We start from the raw sequence: 21,243 nt of genomic DNA on the forward strand, positions 1-21,243 counted from the left end.
AAATACCTCTCTACAAACTAAACTGATCTTCTTTAAGCATAGCTAGGAACACTCTTCATTAAATTATCATTCCAACAAACTATAAATAAAAAATCAAAACCGATTAATCCGTTCAGGAGTCACTGGTAGAAAATACATCTAAATTAATCCATGCATACATTGATAGATATTTGAAGTCTGTCAATTAGAATTTGATTTGGAAAATGCATAAATTAATTGCCATTCAATTTGACAAACAGATTACGAAAGATATTCCATCTACCCCATATTAAGCTACTATATCTAATTAAAGTTATATACATTATACGTCATACACGAAGTAAATTCCCTATATAGCATATAAAATATATATGTACAAATACAAAATGAACCCCTAGGGGGTAGATTGGTTTACATATACATATGTATAAAACTATAATTATTCTATACGTTTATTATATGTACTATGTATATAAGACATTATTTGAGATTTAAACAATAAAAAACTATTATGTTTTCGTGACTAAAATGAGTCGAAGCTTTTTTCCTGTGTACCATCGTAGTCACAAAAATTTAACCTGACATAATGTCCGTAAAATAATAATCATTGTAGAATAATAAATTCTTTTTTCTCTTTGTTTTGGATGCGGAACCCTAAATTCACTCTGACAACATAGCTAAACTTCCAAACGAAACACAACAAAATCAAAATGAGTTCATAAATTCTAAACGAATCAAAACGGAAATTTCGATTTTGATTTTATTGATGTTTTTGTGAAAAATAATTTCATCGAGATGGTTTTTAGTCATGTTTCAAGAAAATCTGCTCATTCGTTAGAAGATCATCGTCTCTTTCCTAGTTGTTAACGGGAGCGAAAACTAAAACTCGTACTTGAAACACAGCTAAAAGCACTCTCAATAAAATTACGTTTCAAATTAACAAAAATCAAAATTGATTCATCCGAGGCTTAAATATACTTGTGGCAACATTTTGATGGGCTTCTTGCAAAATATACTTCTTTATACTCCCCTCATCAAAACCTAACTATCTAAACAAAAACGTTCTGCTAAAAAACTTTAATTATCATGCGATGGCCTTTCCTACTATGAGTATGCAACGCAAGTTAACCCTATTCTGTGGCTTGGATTCAAAGAGTTAAAAATTTCTGAAACTAATACTTGAATTGGATCAAGTATAAACTGCTTAAGTGATTAGTATGGATAAAAGTAGCTTTTTCAAATTTAATTTACTACTTTCACAATTATTTAAATAATCGATTTACTTTTTATTTAGTTAATTTATAAATTTTGAAATAATTCATTTTTTTCGGTACAACGTTGTACACATATCAAATATTATGCATAATATATGTTATATGCGGTTGTTCAATTTTTAATCTTCAACAGAATGAATTCAGTTGAAGCTTAAACCGGGTGTCCCGTGACTCGATGGACATAGCTTAAGAGCGTGTTCTTTGGACAATTTTAAGTTGAAGGTGCCTTTTATATACTTTTGTCCACAACCCAATAGTTGAGGGATTATGTGCGCTCTTTTGCCCTATTTGCTATAAGTCTCCTCTAAAAAGCTAGGGGCAGAGTTATACCCACGCGAATGAAATTGAAAATCAATTGAAATTTTTAACCAATCATAGTTTTTAATATGTTATTATCTAAATCATAAGGATTTATTTGAAGTCATGCGTAAAAATTAATTTTATCGTTCAATGCTTTATCATTAAACAAGAGGTTTTACAACAAAACAATTTTGTAACGTAATTTATTATATTTTTCAGAAAGAATTATGAAAAATTTACGTGATTAAGTCAGAGAAATAATTAATTTTTAATAATAACAAAAAATTTATTTACCTTGTGGTGATTAATTTACAAAAAAAATAGTGTTTTGAAAGTTACATAAAATATTTAATTAGACACAGATTGTTAATTCTGTCAAAATTCAATTTCTTAATTTATAAGGTTTTTTTATAACCAATTCTTAGAATAAATCATGCTATTATAAAGGTTATAACTTAAGCAAACACTCATTTAATAAAAAAAAATTTGTTTAATGATTGAAGAAATAGCCGAAGTAGTAGTATATTTTACCACGGCTTCCCAGAAATTTAAGTTTTTACAAACTAAAGATTTACATGAATAAAAAATTATAGCGCAATCAATTGTTGTAAATTATTGTAACAATAATTTATTATATGTTAATTGTTGGTTAATATTATCATTGGTAAATTTTATTGTAAAACAGATATGTAATAAAAGTTGCCTATGTAAAAATAAATAAAACGATTAAAAATTTAATATAGGTTCTCACTGTATGCTTATCATCTTTTAAATCATAGTGCAATTTTTTTCATAGAAAAATACGTTTCTTATATAAATTATTTACAATTATTTAATATGTTTTTAGATGGGTTATGAATTATTGTGCTAAATCCATTATTTTATTTTTGGTAATAAATTACCCCGATATTTAAAAAATTTATTGTCACAATTTATGTACCTGCTAGACAGCGAAATTAATTTTTGTTTGTTGTGACTTTAGCAGATAAAGTTCCTCAATCAGTACACAGATGAAAATTATTCATCGTTCATTGATAAATTATACTTTTACAGTAAAAACCACACATATTAAAAATAAGACGAGTGTGCTTTCGACCTAAAGTAAAACTTCTTTAGTTTTATCTTCAGCATGACCTTGTTTTAGTAGAAAGAGAATTCCAATAATTGCAAGTGTATTTGTACATTTCAGGATTTTGCAAAACACAAAAATTCCATTTCAATAAAAAGAATCTAACTGCAAGAAACATTAAATAAGGAGGAAATTTGTCTTTAGTGGTGGATCTCTGCTACTCAAAAATTTTTTCAGTGTAAGTTCCCAATAATTCTTCGTTATGCTATAGAAAGTTCCTAGTTTCTCCCGAAAGAATTATGATGCTGATATTTTAGTATTTAATACATAAACATGTAATAAATACATCAATAAAATCAATACTTATTACAAAACATTGATATTGATACAAGTCCGTATACAAATAATGCGCTAATATATTTAACCATATAATTTCTGTCATATCAAACTATACATAATTACAGTTATTGTAAGTTAACTATCATATTATATTATACATTAACAATATATAATGTTTATAAATGTATTAATAACAAGAAATAAATAATTTCCTATCAGATCATTAGTAAATATTATTAACTTACTCTACCTAACAACATTAAGACTTAATAGTATACAAAAAACAAGTGAAAACAAACAATTGCCTGACTTAATTGTTGAAATACCATGTATAGACAGTGTTGATTATTTTATCAAATTACAAATATACTTACACATGTCACACGTACATAGCTTATAATCCCATATTAATACATACTACAAAATTTGCATCTAATGTATGCCCCCGTGAATAGACAGTAATGTTTACAAAAAAGTGTTTCAAACAATAGTTGTTTATTTTTTTATAAGGAACATTTTTTACATTTAAACTTTTTTACATAAAAATCCATCGGTTTGCAAGACCTCACTTTTTACGTCCTCAGCACTCTATAATAATTTCAGCTTGATATCTCTTTTCTTTTTTGAGTTATCGTGTTGACAGACAGACGGGCAGACGGACAGGCAATCGGAAATAGACTAATTAGGCGATTTTGTGAACACCTATACCAAAATTTTGTTCATAGTGTCAATATTTTTAAGCGTTACAAACTTGAGACTAAACTTAGTATACCTTGGTATATTTCAAATACATGGTATAAAAAGAAGAAAAAAAAATAGATTGCGTGAATTTCTATACATTTCTACACTTAATTCATTCTTCGTTTTAGTTAAACGACTAATGGTTATAAGAAATAAATACAAGGTCTTCAAACGTATTAAAATTATTTTCTGATTGGATGTAATGGATGTAAGGGGCAATGAATTCATTCGATTTTATATTAATGTCGATTCCATGGAAGCCATATACTATTTTTGATATCTATAGTTATCTTCGATTTCAGCTCGGCTGAAATATTTCGGCTTGTCCCTATGTATTATAAATGTTAAAGTAAGGATGTTTGTTTGTTTGTTTGTTACGCTTTCACTCAAAAATTAGGAAATGAATTTGAATGAAACTGTACAATTATATAGCTCATACATCAGAATAACACATGAGCTGTAATTTACAAAGAAATATTTAAAAAACATTAAATCTATTTGGACATTTTATTGCTCCATCTATGATCATTATTTTGAACCACAAATTAAAAACAATAAACAATTCATAGCCATCTTTTCTGAAATACTCAATGAATTATGAATATTTTACACTTATAAAAATGGAAAACTGTGCACATATTTTAGTTGTGTAAAACAATCCCTTCAAGTGTTAAGGAAGAGGGATAAGTTAGATCAAAAGAGGTGAAGGCTATAAAGCGGTGGTTTTTACTTTTAAGCCCAGTGAAGCGGGAGGGTATAAAGCTAGGTATAATATAAAGGTTGAGGGTATAAATTCCTACAATATGAAACAGTTGAATGATAAACCCTGTACATATACCTAAATATATAAATAAAATCGCTTAATGTAATTTTAAACATGTATAGCTAGTACCTACTCCGTCTATAAAAATATACCAATGTTCAATCTACCATGACTCAACAACAACCTTATAAACATAACAAATCATTCAAAACTCATTATGAAAATTGTATATCTAATAAGTTTTAAAATACATGTTTTATAAACATTATACCGTGTGGCTACATGCGGAAAGACGTTTCGTTCCGTATATTTTACTCAAACATTTTTTAGTATTTTTATTCGATGATTCTGCATTTGGAATGCTAGATTTTCGAAAATCGCATCATAAATTGATTATAGCCAAATTGAATTTTTCCAATATGGATAAGTACAACAATTACGAATCAAATGTATTTTGAAGTTTCTATTAGATCCAAAGTTATCCCAAAAGACATACGCGCCACTTGACCCATTACGCTCACTTTCTTGCTCATATCGTCTCTTCTAGCAGAGCGGATTGTACGGCGATTCATTTTATTGAGGATATCTAAAAAAAAAAAATACATCACTAATTAATAACGTCTCTGACGCAAAATATTACGAAGGAAAATCGAAAAAACGAAAAAAAATATGTCGAACCTTTTTCAACTCTTGTCCTTATTTGCAACATTTTTAGATAGAATTTGCATCAGCATATATAGAATTTGTAGTAGCATAGACAAATAACCTAGCAAATTTTTAATGCGATTCGTTTTCAAATAAAAAAAAAGCCAGTTTAAAAAAAAAAAAAAAATTACTAATTAATTAAAAAAATTAATTTTATTTTGTATAAATTAGAAGTTCGAATAATTTTGAGATCAAATAAAAAACTTGTAGTCATACACTAATAATAAAATTATTTTTTATTATTTTAATTATTTATTATAATATAGTATGTACTACCAAAAACCTAATATAACTTCAATCAAGGGAAAAAAATTTTACATTTTAAACTTGAATTTTGTTTTACATTATTTTTCAATTTTTTAGGCAGAAAAATTACGTATTTAATGATTTATATACCTAGAAGAGTAAGAACATCAAATGAAATTGGATGAGTTTCTTGATATTATTTTGCATTGATAATGAAACAGTTTTTTTTGTGGACCAACGTGTAAGTATGTATATTTAAAAAATAATAATTACAGACTCATAATTTTATTTTTATTTTTTGATAATGTACGCCCGCTTTTATGTTATGTGTACGCCGATGAAATATTTAAACAACAAAATTACTACTTAATTTTTAAAACAAATCAATTTTATTAGGTCTGTTAATGACAACCTCATTCCTCAATGGGAATGAATGGTTAATAAGTTTTTGGTACATTTTTAAAACCATTTGAGATAGGTACATTAAATCGGCAGCTTTAAGTGAAATAATAATAACTAGCGTATCTGGGAATGTTTCTGTTTTTATGAAATTGTACTTTTTAAGGATGAAATAGTAGATACTAAGGAAATAATTTAGATTCAAAATTTTTGTAATTCAAAAGTTTGTGATTCTCGAAAAATTTCTAATCCTTGAGAGTGAGGTGGGCGAACTTAAAAAGTAAGGGATACATTTTTTTTTAAATTCCTCATTTTCAGTTAGTATTTAAATTTGAAGAAATAATCCCCAAGAAGTTGACAAGGGATTACAAAAGTCAAGCGATGTTTTTGAAAAGTTTCAAATTTTATTAGGTGGTTTTGATCATTCAGACGACGTAAGTAGACGTCCCTAAAATTCCTAAAAAATGTTTTAGTTACAAGAAATAATCCTTAAGGGGATGGAAAGGTCTACAAAAGTTAAGGGATATAATTTCTTTTCGTGTTTTTGGCCATTAATATTTGCGTTCTTAGATTACTTAAAAGTATCAACCTACAAAATTTTTTGCAAAAAAAGATGCGACTTCAAAAAAATTTACAAACATTATTTTAAAGAAAACAGGTACTCCTATCAATAACTTTCTTGTAAGCAATTACAATTTGAAGTTGACGCCTACCATATCCTTAGCAAAAATTTGATTCATTGGTATCGATTTCAAAACGAAAATATCTCACAAAGAAATTATTGATAGGGGTATTTGCGGTACCTACAATTCTTTTTTTTTTTTGTGAATTTCTATTTTTGAAAAAATTGTACTTCCTCTTAATAGTGCTTTCTTTGGAACTTTCGAACGTCTATCTCGAAAACTATAGGTAAATGTGGAAACAGAATTTGTCGTTAAAATTGGACCTGGTAATTTTGAATATTATCATCACTTACTTTAAGGTGAGCTCCCATTAAATTTTCAATAAATAATTAAAATTATATTACCGTTTCTTTTGTTTAATAATGGTAGGTACAACAAACGAGTACCAAATACAATAAAAATATTTTTACAATAACAATTTTATTGAAATAAAACAATTAAAATTCCAAACAACATATGTTTTTCCTGACAAGTAAGTTTCCATTAGTTGCCATAAATAAAATAAATATAAATTACAATTAAAAAATGTGACATATTCCATCATAATTCTGAAAAATATATAATTTTATTTATTATTGTACACACACATTAATTCTATATCTAAGCTGAGGTGTGTTTATATTATATCAAGTTATTGCAGTTGTTTGTGTGTCCGTTCTTATTCCGAATGCCTTTTAAAATTTTACGTTAACATTTTCTCAATGAATTCGTCAAATATGTCATCTAGTTATGATAATGTTTTTTTTTTTTTTTTTTTTTTTTTTTTTTTAAATATTAATTTCTAAACTACGAAATAAATGAACGCTGTTGCGTAAAATATATAATAAGCAAATACATCAAACTTTATACTAGGACAACACGCTTTTGGCCAGGGATTTTACATTTATAATTGATAATAGTCAACATTGAATAGTTAAATACCTTCTTTTAGATATATTATATTATGATAGGAGCCTTATAGTCTAAGATATGTTATATAAGACGATTTGTGATAGCTTTTCGATAGACATTGCTATTTTAATTTAATTCTTATCAATTTTGAATGCATTTGCCAATGTTTCTACCATACCTAGGAAGAATTAAAATACACGGAAAGTACTTTAATTTTAGCCGGTGTAGGTACAGCTACAACTCATTTCGGCTATAGAGCATTGAATGTGCAAAATCCGAATACTGCTTTTTGTCAATTGGTTATTGATCAGAAACGCTTATAGATTAACTAGCGACCCGCCCCGGCTTCGCACGGGTGCAATGCTGATACTAAATACACTACAGAAAAACTGTGAACGTTGTATATAAAAACATAGCGGCCCGCTATGTTTTACGCGCTATTTATAGACACGCTCTTGCCGCACCGGGCGGCCGACCGTTACCGCCGCAAACGCTACGTCCTGCAATTTTTAAATCTGTAATATCTTCGAAAATATTCACTTAAATCATACGGTGTAAAGGGCCATATAGATCTATATTAAATGAACAATGTATTCAAGGTATTTAATTGGTTAAGGATTAATGCTGTATTGGTTAAAATCGCTTCGAAAATTAGCCATTATTTGTCGTAAAAAGTAAATGACAAAAAAAAGTTATTGTGGGTTATCCGGCCATAAGAGATAGACATATACCATCACGGACTTTTCTGTAGACCTTTTCAATGTGTACAATACTTAGTACATTATTTTGATAAAACTCGTAGGGTTCAGCCTGCGTTTGCAATGTATGCGGAAAAAATGTAATTATTTACGACATCATATTAGAAACCTCAAAAATAGCAGTACTTCTCCACTATTTAATGGATGTTATTATACATATAAACCTTCCTCTTGAATCACTCTATCTATTAAAAAAAACCGCATCAAAATCCGTTGCGTAGTTTCAAAGATTTAAGCATACAAATGGACATAGGGACAGAGAAAGCGACTTTGTTTTATACTATGTAGTGATATTCCAGTTGTCAGAAATCCTAGTGGTCCAATTTTCATATTTCTCTCACCCTACCCAGAAACAGTCAAAGCTACTAACTTAAAATCTGAAAGAGCTTTTCAAAATACGAAGTTTTATTTGTCATGCAGTATTTGAATTTTTTTTTTTGCTTCATTTGTTCGTAGACTATGTACAGACATCGGATACAGCGAATATACGCGGATATACGAATAGGATTTATTATATCAGATGCAATGTAAGGTATTGTAACATACATGTATATGTATTAAAATTCTATGTTTGTATGCTTTTTTTTTTTGAATACAATAATATAGAAATAATTCCATGAAAATGTGACGTCTCTGTATAATGCTGGTTTGTTGTGTTTGTTACAAGGCTTTACTTTAGTCACATTTCTAGATACGTATTATATTTATTGTTATACATATAGAATCATATGCGGCCCATTTATAATTATTATAGAAGGGTTTGGTTCAACTATATATGTGTATACATACGTAGAAGGGCTTATATAATATTTTGTAATGGGTGTTTCAAAAATATTGTCTTACACGTAAAGCGAATCCAGGCCAAATGGATGATAATGCTGTAATTTACATTATAATGAAAGCAAGTCTAAATGGTCACAAAAATCTGTCATGCGCTGCTGCAATGTTCATAAAGATCGGCGTTAAGATTTTTAAGCCTGGAAAAAATAGGCTTTTTAGGGCTAAATTTTAAAAATTGGTTTATACGTTTCATTAGTATCTGTTCAAATACCAATTCAAATTTACTTCATCAACATTGTATGAGTGCCATGCCGTCTTGAATGACATCACGATTTGACATACAAGTATTTTTGTTTATGCTAGTTGAAGCAGTTTTAATCAAATAACGTCCTTCGTTCTATTAAAATGTAATGTTGTTAACATAGCGTTCGTCATGGCGTGACGTAATACTATCAATACATTCTGATTGGTGTTTGTAGTCACGTGACTGAATGTTTAATTTTAGTAAAATAATCCATACGCTTTATTCATTATTTTATCATGATTACTCATTAAAAACTTTTATCCAACCGATTTATTCTTAGTGGACAAAAGCGTATTACAAGCGTATACCCACTATCTATTTTACTATTTATACGAGGATATTTTGGCTCTTAAGCAGGCGGATCACTTTTATTGTATTTTTTCTTATTAGAAGAAGAGTTAATGCTCTTTAACTATTCTGGATGAAAATTTAGCAAATTTTCGAGCAATATATTTAGTAAAAATATGATTTTCCTTATTAATGGGATAATCTTCATAAAAGTCAGAAAAATTCAAACTCAAATCAATGCTTTGAAGGTCCTGCAACATTCTGAAACATGTAATTGTAAGGATATTGACAATGAATTATCTATAATATCTATAACAAGAAGGTTGGGGTAAATGAAAAGAGGCAATTGTGGAGAAAACTCTCAAAATTGATGTGCTATGTTTCCTGAGTCAGATACGGGCATGGTTATGGTATACCTAGTATTAATCTCAACCATGCAAAAAACATATTATTTACAGATTTTTAAACTCTTGGTACCGTATTTTATTTTATACGTTATTACGTTTATATATTTGGCATGACCTCAACAATGCAATGACTATACTAGGCATATAATACCATACTCTCCTCTATAGCCTTATACACATTGTAATATGTGTCTATATTAAATGTACCGAATGTACATTTATAAAAATATGTTGCGTAGTAATTATTCACAAAGTTGCCTTATTAGTGAATCTTTAACGTAGAATTAAAACTGTAACGTAAAATTTTCACAATTCATCATTTTATCTTATTGAGTATTAAAACGGTATAAAACCAGATGGTTTCTTCTTTTGATTCATATTATAATTGTCTCTAAAAATAACATTGGTGATTACGAAAGAGTAAAAAGATAAAAAAGGAAGTATCAAGGGCAACTTGATTCTTAAGAAAACTCAAATTTTCAAGTGTGTCTATCTGCATTCAGCACATAAAACCATTATCCTTTAATAAACCAGGAAAAGTTAAAAACTAAGAATACAGTTTTATCATTAGCTAAGTAGAGAGATTATTTGATTTGATTTTAAATTTCGAAACGAAATGGTATCAAATTGTCAAAAGTTTAAAGGATAGTAAAATTTAGCGTCCTTGCACTGTCACCCATTCGGTTTTTCAGTGTTTCATTGAAATTTTAAATAAACAAGTGAAAACAAACAATTGACTGAATTAATTGTTGAAATACCATGCATAGTCAGTGTTGATTTCTTTATCACATACATACATGTAACACATACATAACTGATATTCAAGTATGGTACATACTATAAAATTTCCGCCTAATTGGCGCCCTCACGGGTAAACAGTGATGTTTAAGAAAAAATGTTTCAAGCAAAAGCTGTTTATTTTTTGATAAGGAACATTTTTTACCTATAAACTTTTGTTCTAGCTCTAACGGGTTACAAGATGGATCCTACGGACCCAAGACCCAATTGACCTATGATGCTCATTTACGAACTCGATCTCACTCTTTACGTCCTGAGTACGCTGTAAAAAGCGTACTCAGGACGTAAAGAGTGCGTACTCAGGACGTAAAGCTTTCAGCTCGATATCTTTTTTCGTTATTGAGTTATCGTGCCCACAGACAGACGGACGGACGGATAACCGGAAATGGACTAATTAGGTGATTCTATGAACACCTATAGCAAAATTTTGTGCTTGGCATCAATATTTTTAAGCGTTACAAACTTGGGACTAACCTAAGTATACCTTGCATATTTCATATATGCATGGTATAAAAACGCTTTTACGGCACCTTCCTACACAATAATATATGTTAAGCAATACTTTGTACATGATATCATGCGAATGAAATATAATATAACGAGAACAGAGTGCCAAGCCACACCACCTTCGATATTGCACTAATCTGGCAAGTTTTACCTCGCCCATATCAATACCAAATATGTTGTGGGTATATATAGAGAGATAGATTATCTGTCTACGTATTTTTAACATATATATGTGAAGCTTCTAATAGTAAATTCCGTGTATTATATTGGCTATACATATATATAGATATTTACGAATTATAAAACATATCCTATCTATTTACATCGTGTGATTTATAATGTCTAGTAACATACATTACCGGGTGATTTGACGACATATTCAAATTGTATAATATTAAATTAAAAATAAATCTCCGACACAAGAAGGTTGGGGTAAATGAAAAGAGGCAATTGTGGAGAAAACTCTCAAAATTGATTTGCTATGTTTCCTGAGTCAGATACGGGCATAGTTATGGTATACCTAGTAGGAATCACAGCCATGCAATAAACATACTATTTACAGATTTTTAAACTCTTGGTACCGTATTTTATTTTATACGTTATTACGTTTATATATTTGGCATGACCTCAACAATGCAATGACTATACTAGGCATATAATACCATACTCTCCTCTATAGCCTTATACACATTGTAATATGTGTCTATATTAAATGTACCGAATGTACATTTATAAAAATATGTTGCCACACCACCTTCTATATTGCACTAATCTGGCAAGTTTTACCTCGCCCATATCAATACCAAATATGTTGTGGGTATATATAGAGATAGATTATCTGTCTACGTATTTTTAACATATATATGTGAAGCTTCTAATAGTAAATTCCGTGTATTATATTGGCTATACATACATATAGATATTCACGAATTATAAAACATATCCTATCTATTTACATCGTGTGATTTATGATGTCTAGTAACATACATTACCGGGTGATTTGACGACATATTCAAATTGTATAATATTAAATTAAAAATAAATCTCCGACACAAAATAAAGTCTGATCTATTTGTCTGTGACATCGTAGCTCCTAAGCGAATAAACCGATTTGGATTTTTTTTTTTGGAAAGCCAACTTAATCGAGGGTGTTCTTGACTATGTTTCAAGAAAGTCTGCGCAGCCATCACCTCTTGTTTAGTTATAGACTCGAAGCATAGTTGAGAACACTCTCGATCAAGTTATCTTTAAACAAACAAAATTTAGTTGGTTCAAGCGTTTAGGAGCATTGATACCGCAGGCAGACACACAGATACACAAATACGTTAAACTTATAATACTTCTATTTTAGTAGAGGGTTAATAAAAAATTCAAGTTATGGTAAAAATTGATCATTTTGCAACAGGTCAATGTATTTAATCAAAAAATAATCTTTGAACCTTACATGAAAATTCTGAATACAACTTCAAATATTTAAAAGAAATAAACATCCGATAAACTTTGTTTTCATCATAACTCCGTCAATTTTCATGCAAATGAGTTGAAACTTCATTTTCATGGTTTTTTTTATAGTACTTTAAAAACTGTACGATATACTTTTTTTCAAAAAAAAAAAACCTCAAATTTTTTTATTATTTGACGTTAAATATTTCGAATTTCTATCGGCAATAACTCGGAGAGTATTGACTTTTCGAAATATATTTCAATGGCAATGCTTTTTGCTTAGAATTCATTCTCATATCGATTCCCGTTGTCATTCAAGCATAAATTATTCCACCTACGAGAAGGGGTGACTCCCACACCCTGGACAAGATCGCACAAATGTATGTTTTTAACTTTTGAGTAAGCTTTAAACAATGCAGTCGCACAGTTTTCATAAAGTTTCATTGACTTTTCCTGGATTCCAAGAGCCTAAGTAATTATACCTGAACGGCTCTCTCTGTTATATATTGTAAAATAATTTGTTATTTTCCAATTCGCACCGTGCTTGAGTTTTATTGGAGACATTTCCATGGTAACGATACACTACTTTAATTATAGAATTGTATGGATGAATATTTAATTGCATGGATTGGCATTTATGACTTACATTGAAAATTTAATATTATTGTCTCACAAATTTAAATAAATAATTATGATAATTTACATTTGAAAAATAATATTTGTGCAATTTGATTTCTTATTTTCACAATTTTTAATGCATTAAGCTTAATTAATTAGTGTTTTTCAATAATTTTAATTTGACATTTCTTTAACATTAACATGTAAAAAATTGCAAAATAGTCATAACAGTCTCCTTTATCGCCAAAATTTTTCACTGGAAGCTCTGGCATCGATTTTATTGTCCCTACCATGACTACGCACACAACGAATAGTTATAACTAGAAAAACCTCAATAGTTACAGTCTCACATTACCTATTGTTGTTAATCTGTTAAATTATGAATCAGCATATCTAATATTGTTTTTAATATAATACAGTCACATGTGTATTACTGATATACATTTATGTACATATTAATAATACTTCAGTATGTTAATTTAGAATGAAAATTTGGCCTTTGTTGTTTTGTCATTATTATTTGAAATTTATTCTATTTTTTTTTTTAAAACATTGTTTGTGATTATTTATGCATATTATGTTGTTTACCCGTATTCTTTTTTAGAATATTTAAATGAATACATATGCATTTTTTAAAGACTACTTTCATTGAATAGCAAATACTAAAAATAAGGACATAGTTAAATTTTTATATACTCTACATATACTGAGTTCATTCGTTCTTAATTTTAAAAAGTACCTGGATGACCGCTTAGCTCGGTATTTTTTTAGTTAAAAAAAAAAAAACACAAATTTTATCACTAATATATGACCCTTTAAAATGCCTCCACACAAATACCAATTTGAATGTCCCGGTAATGTACTTTATTTCATTAACTATGATAAATATCAGTAGATGTCAGGAAGAGTCATATTTTGCAGTTTGTATCTGTTTTTCCTGAAAACATGGATAAAACTAAATTTTCTAAAAATGAAACCTAGCTAGATCAATTAATACAACACTCAATCAAATTAGTTTTTTTTTTTTACCAATTGACTCGTTTTGATCCAAGGTTTACGAACAGTACAAACAAATTTAATCGTATTCACATTTTCAGTGATTAGTCAGTCATTTTCATGTCTACTCACTTTTTCATGGGTTTAACGCTTATTTGTATGGTGCTGAATGGTATTGTTGTCTAGGGGGGGGGGGAGTGTTAGCCACCTCATCTAGAGAATGGAAAACTGTATGTGAAACCTAACGGAAACCGATAGAGGAATAAATTCTAAGAAAAGAAGTGTCATTAAAGCATATTCTAAATTTACTCTATAAGCATTTTTTTGTAACTTTATAATTTTTTAAATTCACCGAATTCACCCCTCTATCGCGTTGTTGTTTTCAATATATATTTTTCGACGCTCTATAAGAGAGTGCTTACTACTCGGCATCATAAAATTTTTGTTTCTTGAGGTCTTATGTACTTTTCCTCAAATTTTCAACTCTATATGTAAATGAAAGAATTTAGTTGTTTAATCCTCGTATACGGTAGGTACTATATCAAAATTTATGGCAGCTAATAGAAAAATTAAAACGTTTCAGTGGGGCCTACCTATATCACTTTCCTCTATGTATATGCTTATCAAGTTATATATGTATAATCCGTAACCATATCTTCCTGCCACGTAAATATGATGAAGCACCGTTGAACGCATATACATATACAACGTAGTTGGTAATATCACATTTTGAATTGAAGATGATGAATTGGTATACTGATGGTCTAAACTGTATATTAATCTATATACATAGGGTGTCCCAGAAATTGGAATGGATGCAGATGTCAGCTTTCATGTTTAGATGGTAATATACTAGTTTTCACCGCCGTTTTTATCTTAATTTTAATAAATTGGGTCTGCACGATAATCCTGTATAAATAAGTAAAATAAATATTTTAACAAAAAACGGACGAAAATTGAAAAAAAAAAATTGTAAGTACCGACTCAAATCAATACTTTTCTGGTGAATAATAACGCTAACGCTTATCCCAAAGAAAACTACTGATTAAAGTCGATGCTCTTAAATTATTTTTAGTAAGTTGAGGCCTATCTTCATAAGTAATTAACAAAATTCATTTCACGTATTAAATTATATTCTAAACTACAAAGAATTGAGAAATTAAGATACATTTCAAATAATATTATTCCTCCAGATTTCTTTCTTGTTTTTAACCCCCGAACCAAAGAATGGGTGTTATAAGTTTGACCGCTATGTGTCTGTTTTTGTCTGTCTGCCTGCGTTTCTGTGTTATCGTAACGCCTAACCGGGTGAAACGATTTAATTTTTGTGTTTTGTTTGAAAGGTAATTTTTAATACTTTCAATGCGTATAAGTCTAGTTTTTTTTTCGGGCCACCCGCTATATTTAGTGTAATATATAATAGATTAGAGTCAGAAACAGCGTATATAGATTGTTACACAATATTCAATATTTTATTGTTTGTACGGAACATAAGAGATGTATGTTACATAATTTATATTAAAAGTCACGCAAACTTAAAACTATTATAGATCCAAAGGGGTTTGTCTTACATACCGTTCATGCCAATCACAATGAATAACAACAATTGTTATTAAAATTGGTAAATAAATTTCCCCTTTTTAATGGTAATCCATTTAGTATATTGAACATTGTAGAAGGTCATAGAATGAATAAACAAGGACTTATAATTCAGTTCATTAAACTGTCAAAATTATTTCAGAGACTGTTTCAAGAACTGGTCCTAGAAAAGTGCTCTTGATTATGTTTAATAATAGGAGAATGTTTAATTATAAAAGGTATATATCTTTAAAAAGAGTAAAGATATATATCTTTTAAAAAAGTTTGGAGAAAATGGACACCAAAGTTTTTGTCCTCACACGAAAAAATGTTTCAAACAAAAGTTTTTTTTTTTTATTAGTTACATTTTTTTACATTGAAACTTTGTTCTATCTCTAAGGTATACAAGATGAGTCCTACGGATCCAAGACACAATTGATCTATGTTGCTCATTTACGAACTTAGCTCCACTTTTTACTTCCTATTCACTTTTTACGCTATATATACTTTCAGCTTGAAATCTCATTTCATTTTGGAGTTATTGTATCCACAGGCAGACGAGCAGGCGGGCTGACAACCGGAAATGGATTATTTAGGTGATTTTATGAACACCTAAACCAAAATCTTGTTCGTAGCATCAAACTTGGGACTAAACTTAATATACCTTGATATATTACATATATACAGGGTATAAAATTGTGAGATTTCAAGACAGTCGGAAATACTGTACTGACTATTAAAATTGTAGAGAAACTTTTTTCATTTCTATTTAGATTAAAAAGTATGATTAAACAATTTGATAATTATTCATTATCTACATATATTTTTGTAGATAATTAATGCTTTGTATGACTTTATAAAATTGAAGTAGATATAGAATTATAGGGCGTCATAGGTAAATATTTTGGTAATAAAAACGTATGATATTTTAATCAAGTTGATATTTTAATCAATGAATTTTTAAGGTCATCTCAAAATCGATTATTTAGACTAATTTTGTTATTTAGCAGTTACTTATTAATTTTTACTTGAAATATATAACATCTTTTCGAGGTTACCGATGTTTTAGGCTGCACCCGGAATCCACTTTTACTAAATTCATGGCGGCACCTCTAGTCTGTTAAATTGCGAGCTCGAAATTATTGAAAAATTTAAAGCTTTGTACCAATACTTTTTACCAAAATCTGGACTAATTCAAACTACAAAAGAGTTTGTTGGCCTAAAATTTGTCTATAGATAGTTCCTAGTGTTTGGATCAATATTATCAACCAAATAATTTTACTCTGCTTTTTTAACATAAATGAGATTTTATTAAAGCAAAAAAATCATGAACATTTCTTATTAGTAAAACAAAAAATAAATATACAAAAGCTAAGGGAACGTGTTTCGAACTTTCGAAGCATTTTCTTTGAAATAGAACCGTTTGGCTTATTGTGAGTTTAGCCTAGCACTCACTTTTATGAGTGCTATCCTAAAAGGTGCTGCTAGGATTTTAGATGCAAAATAATGCATTTAAAGTTGGAGAAAATTATTTTTTTTTTACTTGTCATATTGCGCTTAGTATTTTGCTTATGGAGTTCTATGTGGTATTGTAATGACCTTGAATTTATTAGATAATAATTATTCCTGTAGAATCAACGGCTTTAGATTTATTTGTTTAATGCTGACTAGTTTTTCTCATGTTTACGCGATTTAAAATGGTTTTTTTTTTCAGAAATTAAAATTGTATATCATATAATATAATTGTCTCCCCTCCGTAGAGAAAATGTCAAATTTCTGCCCGCTGTGCAAAACTAAGTTGCCACTCTTTGCCTCCGTCGGGGAGAAAAATATTATACACACCAGGGGAGCAATGTTTATCACACTCGGCTTTGCCTCAAGCGACAAAGAACATGAGATCTGAGACATTCTTTACTTTTCTGCTCTCTTTATGTGTAATATACTATTCTCTTCATTGTCATTACAAAGATATTATTCAAAAGTTATGCATCATGGCTCCACTTAAACTTGTATGTAACCTTCAATCAGTGGAATATTTTGGAAAAAAAAAACTTGTTAATTTTTTTAATCAATTAATGGCTCATTATCTCGCTTAGTTGTGATGAGTGTTTGATATTTATAAATATCGTTGTGTGTATAAATACTTAAAATTCGGAATAGTTATGTTTTAGAATTTATAAATTGTGTTCAATATGAATTATTTTGTGACTTTAACTGTAAGTACAATTTTTATTTTACTAAAATAAAAAAATTGGTAATTTTTAAAAGAATATGAGGTGCTGCTTAGAATCATATTTGTATCATTCAGTTGCAAATATAACTTGTTACTGTTCGGCGACATCGTATTTTCGCATAATTCTTATTTCTTCATTCTTGAAAATGTTATATAAGTTTTTCTTTACTCATGCAAGCTAAATACACCTTTTTCGCAAGGAAAATAGTGTTTGAAAAAACATATTCAAAGCAATGTTATAATTAATCATGTTATACAGAAACATTACCTATATTATTTTGCCCAACTTTTGGATAAAATCTTTGGAAAACTATAAACCTTTGAGCTTGTGATCATTGAGACGCCTGTTCTACTTTCTTTTCCAATGGTTCAGAAATGTTGGCTGTAAACTATTTCCCATAAAGATGCTGCGTGGTTCCAAATCACATTCAATTGGGACAGCTATATATTATCACACAAAAAATCGTAAAGAAAGATATAACTAATTACACAGTTGTAATAAAAATTGTGTACAACACATGCAAATTGTCTATTTTCTCCTGGATTGGCCGAAACTGCATTTTCGTCTATAATGATATAAATTAATTTTTTTTTTATAATAGATATTTTCGATCATTTTTATAAGTACTTTTAAAAACGGACAAACAAATGCTATTAAAGATGTCCCCACTGTGACAATTAGTCAAGGAACATTAGTTGGTAAAAAATCATTTGATTATTGGAATGAAACATTTTATAGCTTTGAAGGCATACCATATGCAAAGCCTCCGATTGGGTCGTTACGATTTAAAGCACCTGAGCCAGCAGAGCCATGGGCTGGAACTTATGATGCAACGCAAGTAAGACCAATTTGTCCACAACCTAAGGGAAATGGAAATGAGTTATTAGAGCAAAATGAAGATTGTTTATTTTTAAACGTTCATACAAAAATGGTATATAAAAATGAACTATTAAAATAAGATTTAGGTACTGATACTAATTCAAATTTAGTCTACAGAATTAAAACCAGTTATGGTTTGGATTCATGGTGGAGGCATGCAAGAGGGCAGTATATTTGAAAATAATTATGGGCCAGAATTATTAATGTCTGAGGATATTGTTTTGGTGAAACTTACATATCGCTTAACAGTTTTTGGTAACTTTATTTTAACATATAAACTCAGTTTTTCGTAACGTAATTTATCATTTAAAATATTTTAGGATTTCTTAGTTTGGACGATCCAAAATACGAAATTCATGGAAATGCTGGCTTAAAAGATCAAGTAATGGCCTTGAAATGGGTACAACAAAATATTCACCATTTTGGTGGAGATCCAAATCAAGTAACAATTTTTGGAGAAAGTGCAGGTGGAGCTTCAGTGCATTTGTTATATTTATCACCTTTAGCCAAAGGTTTATTTCATCGTGCAATATCTCAAAGTGGAGCTGCTGGCAATCCCTGGCTTACATCACCAAATAATTATCATGAATTAGCTCAATCTTTGAATTGTGATTCAGACAATTTGGATACCATTGTAAATTGTATTAATAGTACCACAGCCGATGACATTTTGGCAGGATTTCTTAAAATACAAGAGTCGGAAGAATTCAATGAAGTAAGTTGAAAATTAATTTATTATTTATTATTTTAAGCGTTCGAAATTTTCTCGAAACCTCTTTTGGTTCAATTACTAATTTATATAGGATTAACGCCTGTCCAATTTTTAGAAACTGAGAAATGGGGAAGTTATAAAATACAACAGTTTAACAATTGAATCGCCTAAAACTTCAAACAGCTTCCTTGCAGAAAATCCTGAAGATATTGCAAGAAACGGAAAATTCCAAAGAGTACCCATTATTATGGGCTTCAATACCCATGAGGGAACCATGTTCATTGATTTAAACTGTGTTAAACCAAACGTTACAGACTATCGAACTTTAATACCAAGGGATATTAATGTCGATATGTCATCTAAAGAAGCTTATGACCTAGGAACAAATATTAAAGAATTCTACTATGGTGATCAAACTCCGTCAAACGATTTAGTTGATCCTTTTATTGACGTAAGTATAGATTTGTAAAAAATATTTAGTGAAAATAATCTATTTGCAGTTTTAGTTCATTTTTTTAATTTTTGTTCTTGTTATTTCAGTATTTAACTGACACAATGTTTTTCTATCATATCTACAAATTTGCAAAATTACAATCCAATGTTGCAAAAGATGTACCGTTGTATTTCTACCACTTCGATTATCGCACAAAATTAAACTCTCAAAATTCTAAATATAAGAAGTACGTTAATCATTTTGATGATGTTCAATATTTATTTTACGTCAAGGGTCGCACTCCAGAAAATTTGAGCACAGACTCTGATGAATATATTGGCATACATCGTATGGTTAAATTATGGACAACATTTGCAAAGTCACAAGATGCTGATCCAAATCCAATAAATGATCCCTTATTGAATGTAAAATGGGAACGAGTTGAACCGAATAAATTTAATTATTTAAAAATTTCACAAAATTTAGAAATGAAACAAGATCCATTTCATGACCGCGTAAAATTTTGGGAACAAATATATGAAATATATAATGGAAGTTACTAGTTTAAATAAAATATAAAAAATATTTCACAAAAATTTTCATTTCATTTTTCCAGTCTTGTCTTTTATGTTATATCTCTGCCTAAAATTATAGACATTAGTGATTGATATCGATATGGTATTAGTTACAAATGACTACATCTTCTGAATTTTTCAATTAGACGATTTAATGAGGATATTTCGTAAATGAGTTTGGGTACAGAAAACAGCAGCCAGAAACCTATTAATGTTAAACGAGAATTTGCTTCGCAAAACTTAAATTCTTCGAGAAGTATTTTGAAAAAAAAAAATTTTTTTCTCCAATTTTATACTTTATTTTATAAGCAATTTTATACTTTATTTTATACCATGTATATATGAAATATACATAGTATATTATATTTAGTTCCAAGTTTGTAACGCTTAAAAATATTGATGCTACGAACAAAATTTTGGTTTATTTGTTCATAGAATCACCAAATTAGTCCATTTCCGGTTTTATGTCCGTCTGTCCGCTTCTCTCCAGCGGTGTGATTTTAAGGGGTACCGTTTGATAAAATCGAGAAAATCGCAAAAAAAA

The 21,243-nt window shown here is 29.1% G+C and overlaps 1 protein-coding gene and 1 long non-coding RNA gene across 2 annotated transcripts; one reads left to right on the forward strand and one right to left on the reverse strand.

The window, feature by feature from the left end:
• Positions 1-1,417: 1,417 nt before the first annotated feature.
• On the reverse strand, positions 1,418-13,267 carry LOC123291809. The gene is made up of 3 exons (XR_006534980.1): positions 13,258-13,267; positions 9,778-9,780; positions 1,418-1,489 (listed from the first exon to the last, which is right to left on the reverse strand). It is a non-coding gene; the product is annotated as an uncharacterized LOC123291809 (long non-coding RNA).
• A 4,785-nt stretch (positions 13,268-18,052) lies between these two features.
• LOC123291806 (juvenile hormone esterase-like) lies at positions 18,053-20,701 on the forward strand. Its single transcript, XM_044872225.1, has 6 exons — positions 18,053-18,082; positions 18,702-19,031; positions 19,090-19,234; positions 19,300-19,694; positions 19,807-20,142; positions 20,232-20,701. Exons 1-6 carry the CDS (start codon positions 18,059-18,061, stop codon positions 20,685-20,687), a joined length of 1,686 nt encoding a protein of 561 aa, XP_044728160.1. The 5' UTR covers positions 18,053-18,058; the 3' UTR covers positions 20,688-20,701.
• The last annotated feature ends 542 nt before the right edge of the window (positions 20,702-21,243 follow it).

Source organism: Chrysoperla carnea, chromosome 2 (assembly GCF_905475395.1).
Source record: "Chrysoperla carnea chromosome 2, inChrCarn1.1, whole genome shotgun sequence".
Classification (NCBI taxonomy): domain Eukaryota; kingdom Metazoa; phylum Arthropoda; class Insecta; order Neuroptera; family Chrysopidae; genus Chrysoperla; species Chrysoperla carnea.

Bases quoted from the DNA above. Each gene is read 5' to 3' on its own strand.
- LOC123291806 (XM_044872225.1), top strand. From the start codon at position 18,059: ATGAATTATTTTGTGACTTTAACT. The intron at 18,083-18,701 runs GTAAGTACAATT...TTTTTATAATAG, and splicing joins ATTATTTTGTGACTTTAACT to ATATTTTCGATCATTTTTAT. The intron at 19,235-19,299 runs GTAACTTTATTT...AAAATATTTTAG, and splicing joins ATATCGCTTAACAGTTTTTG to GATTTCTTAGTTTGGACGAT.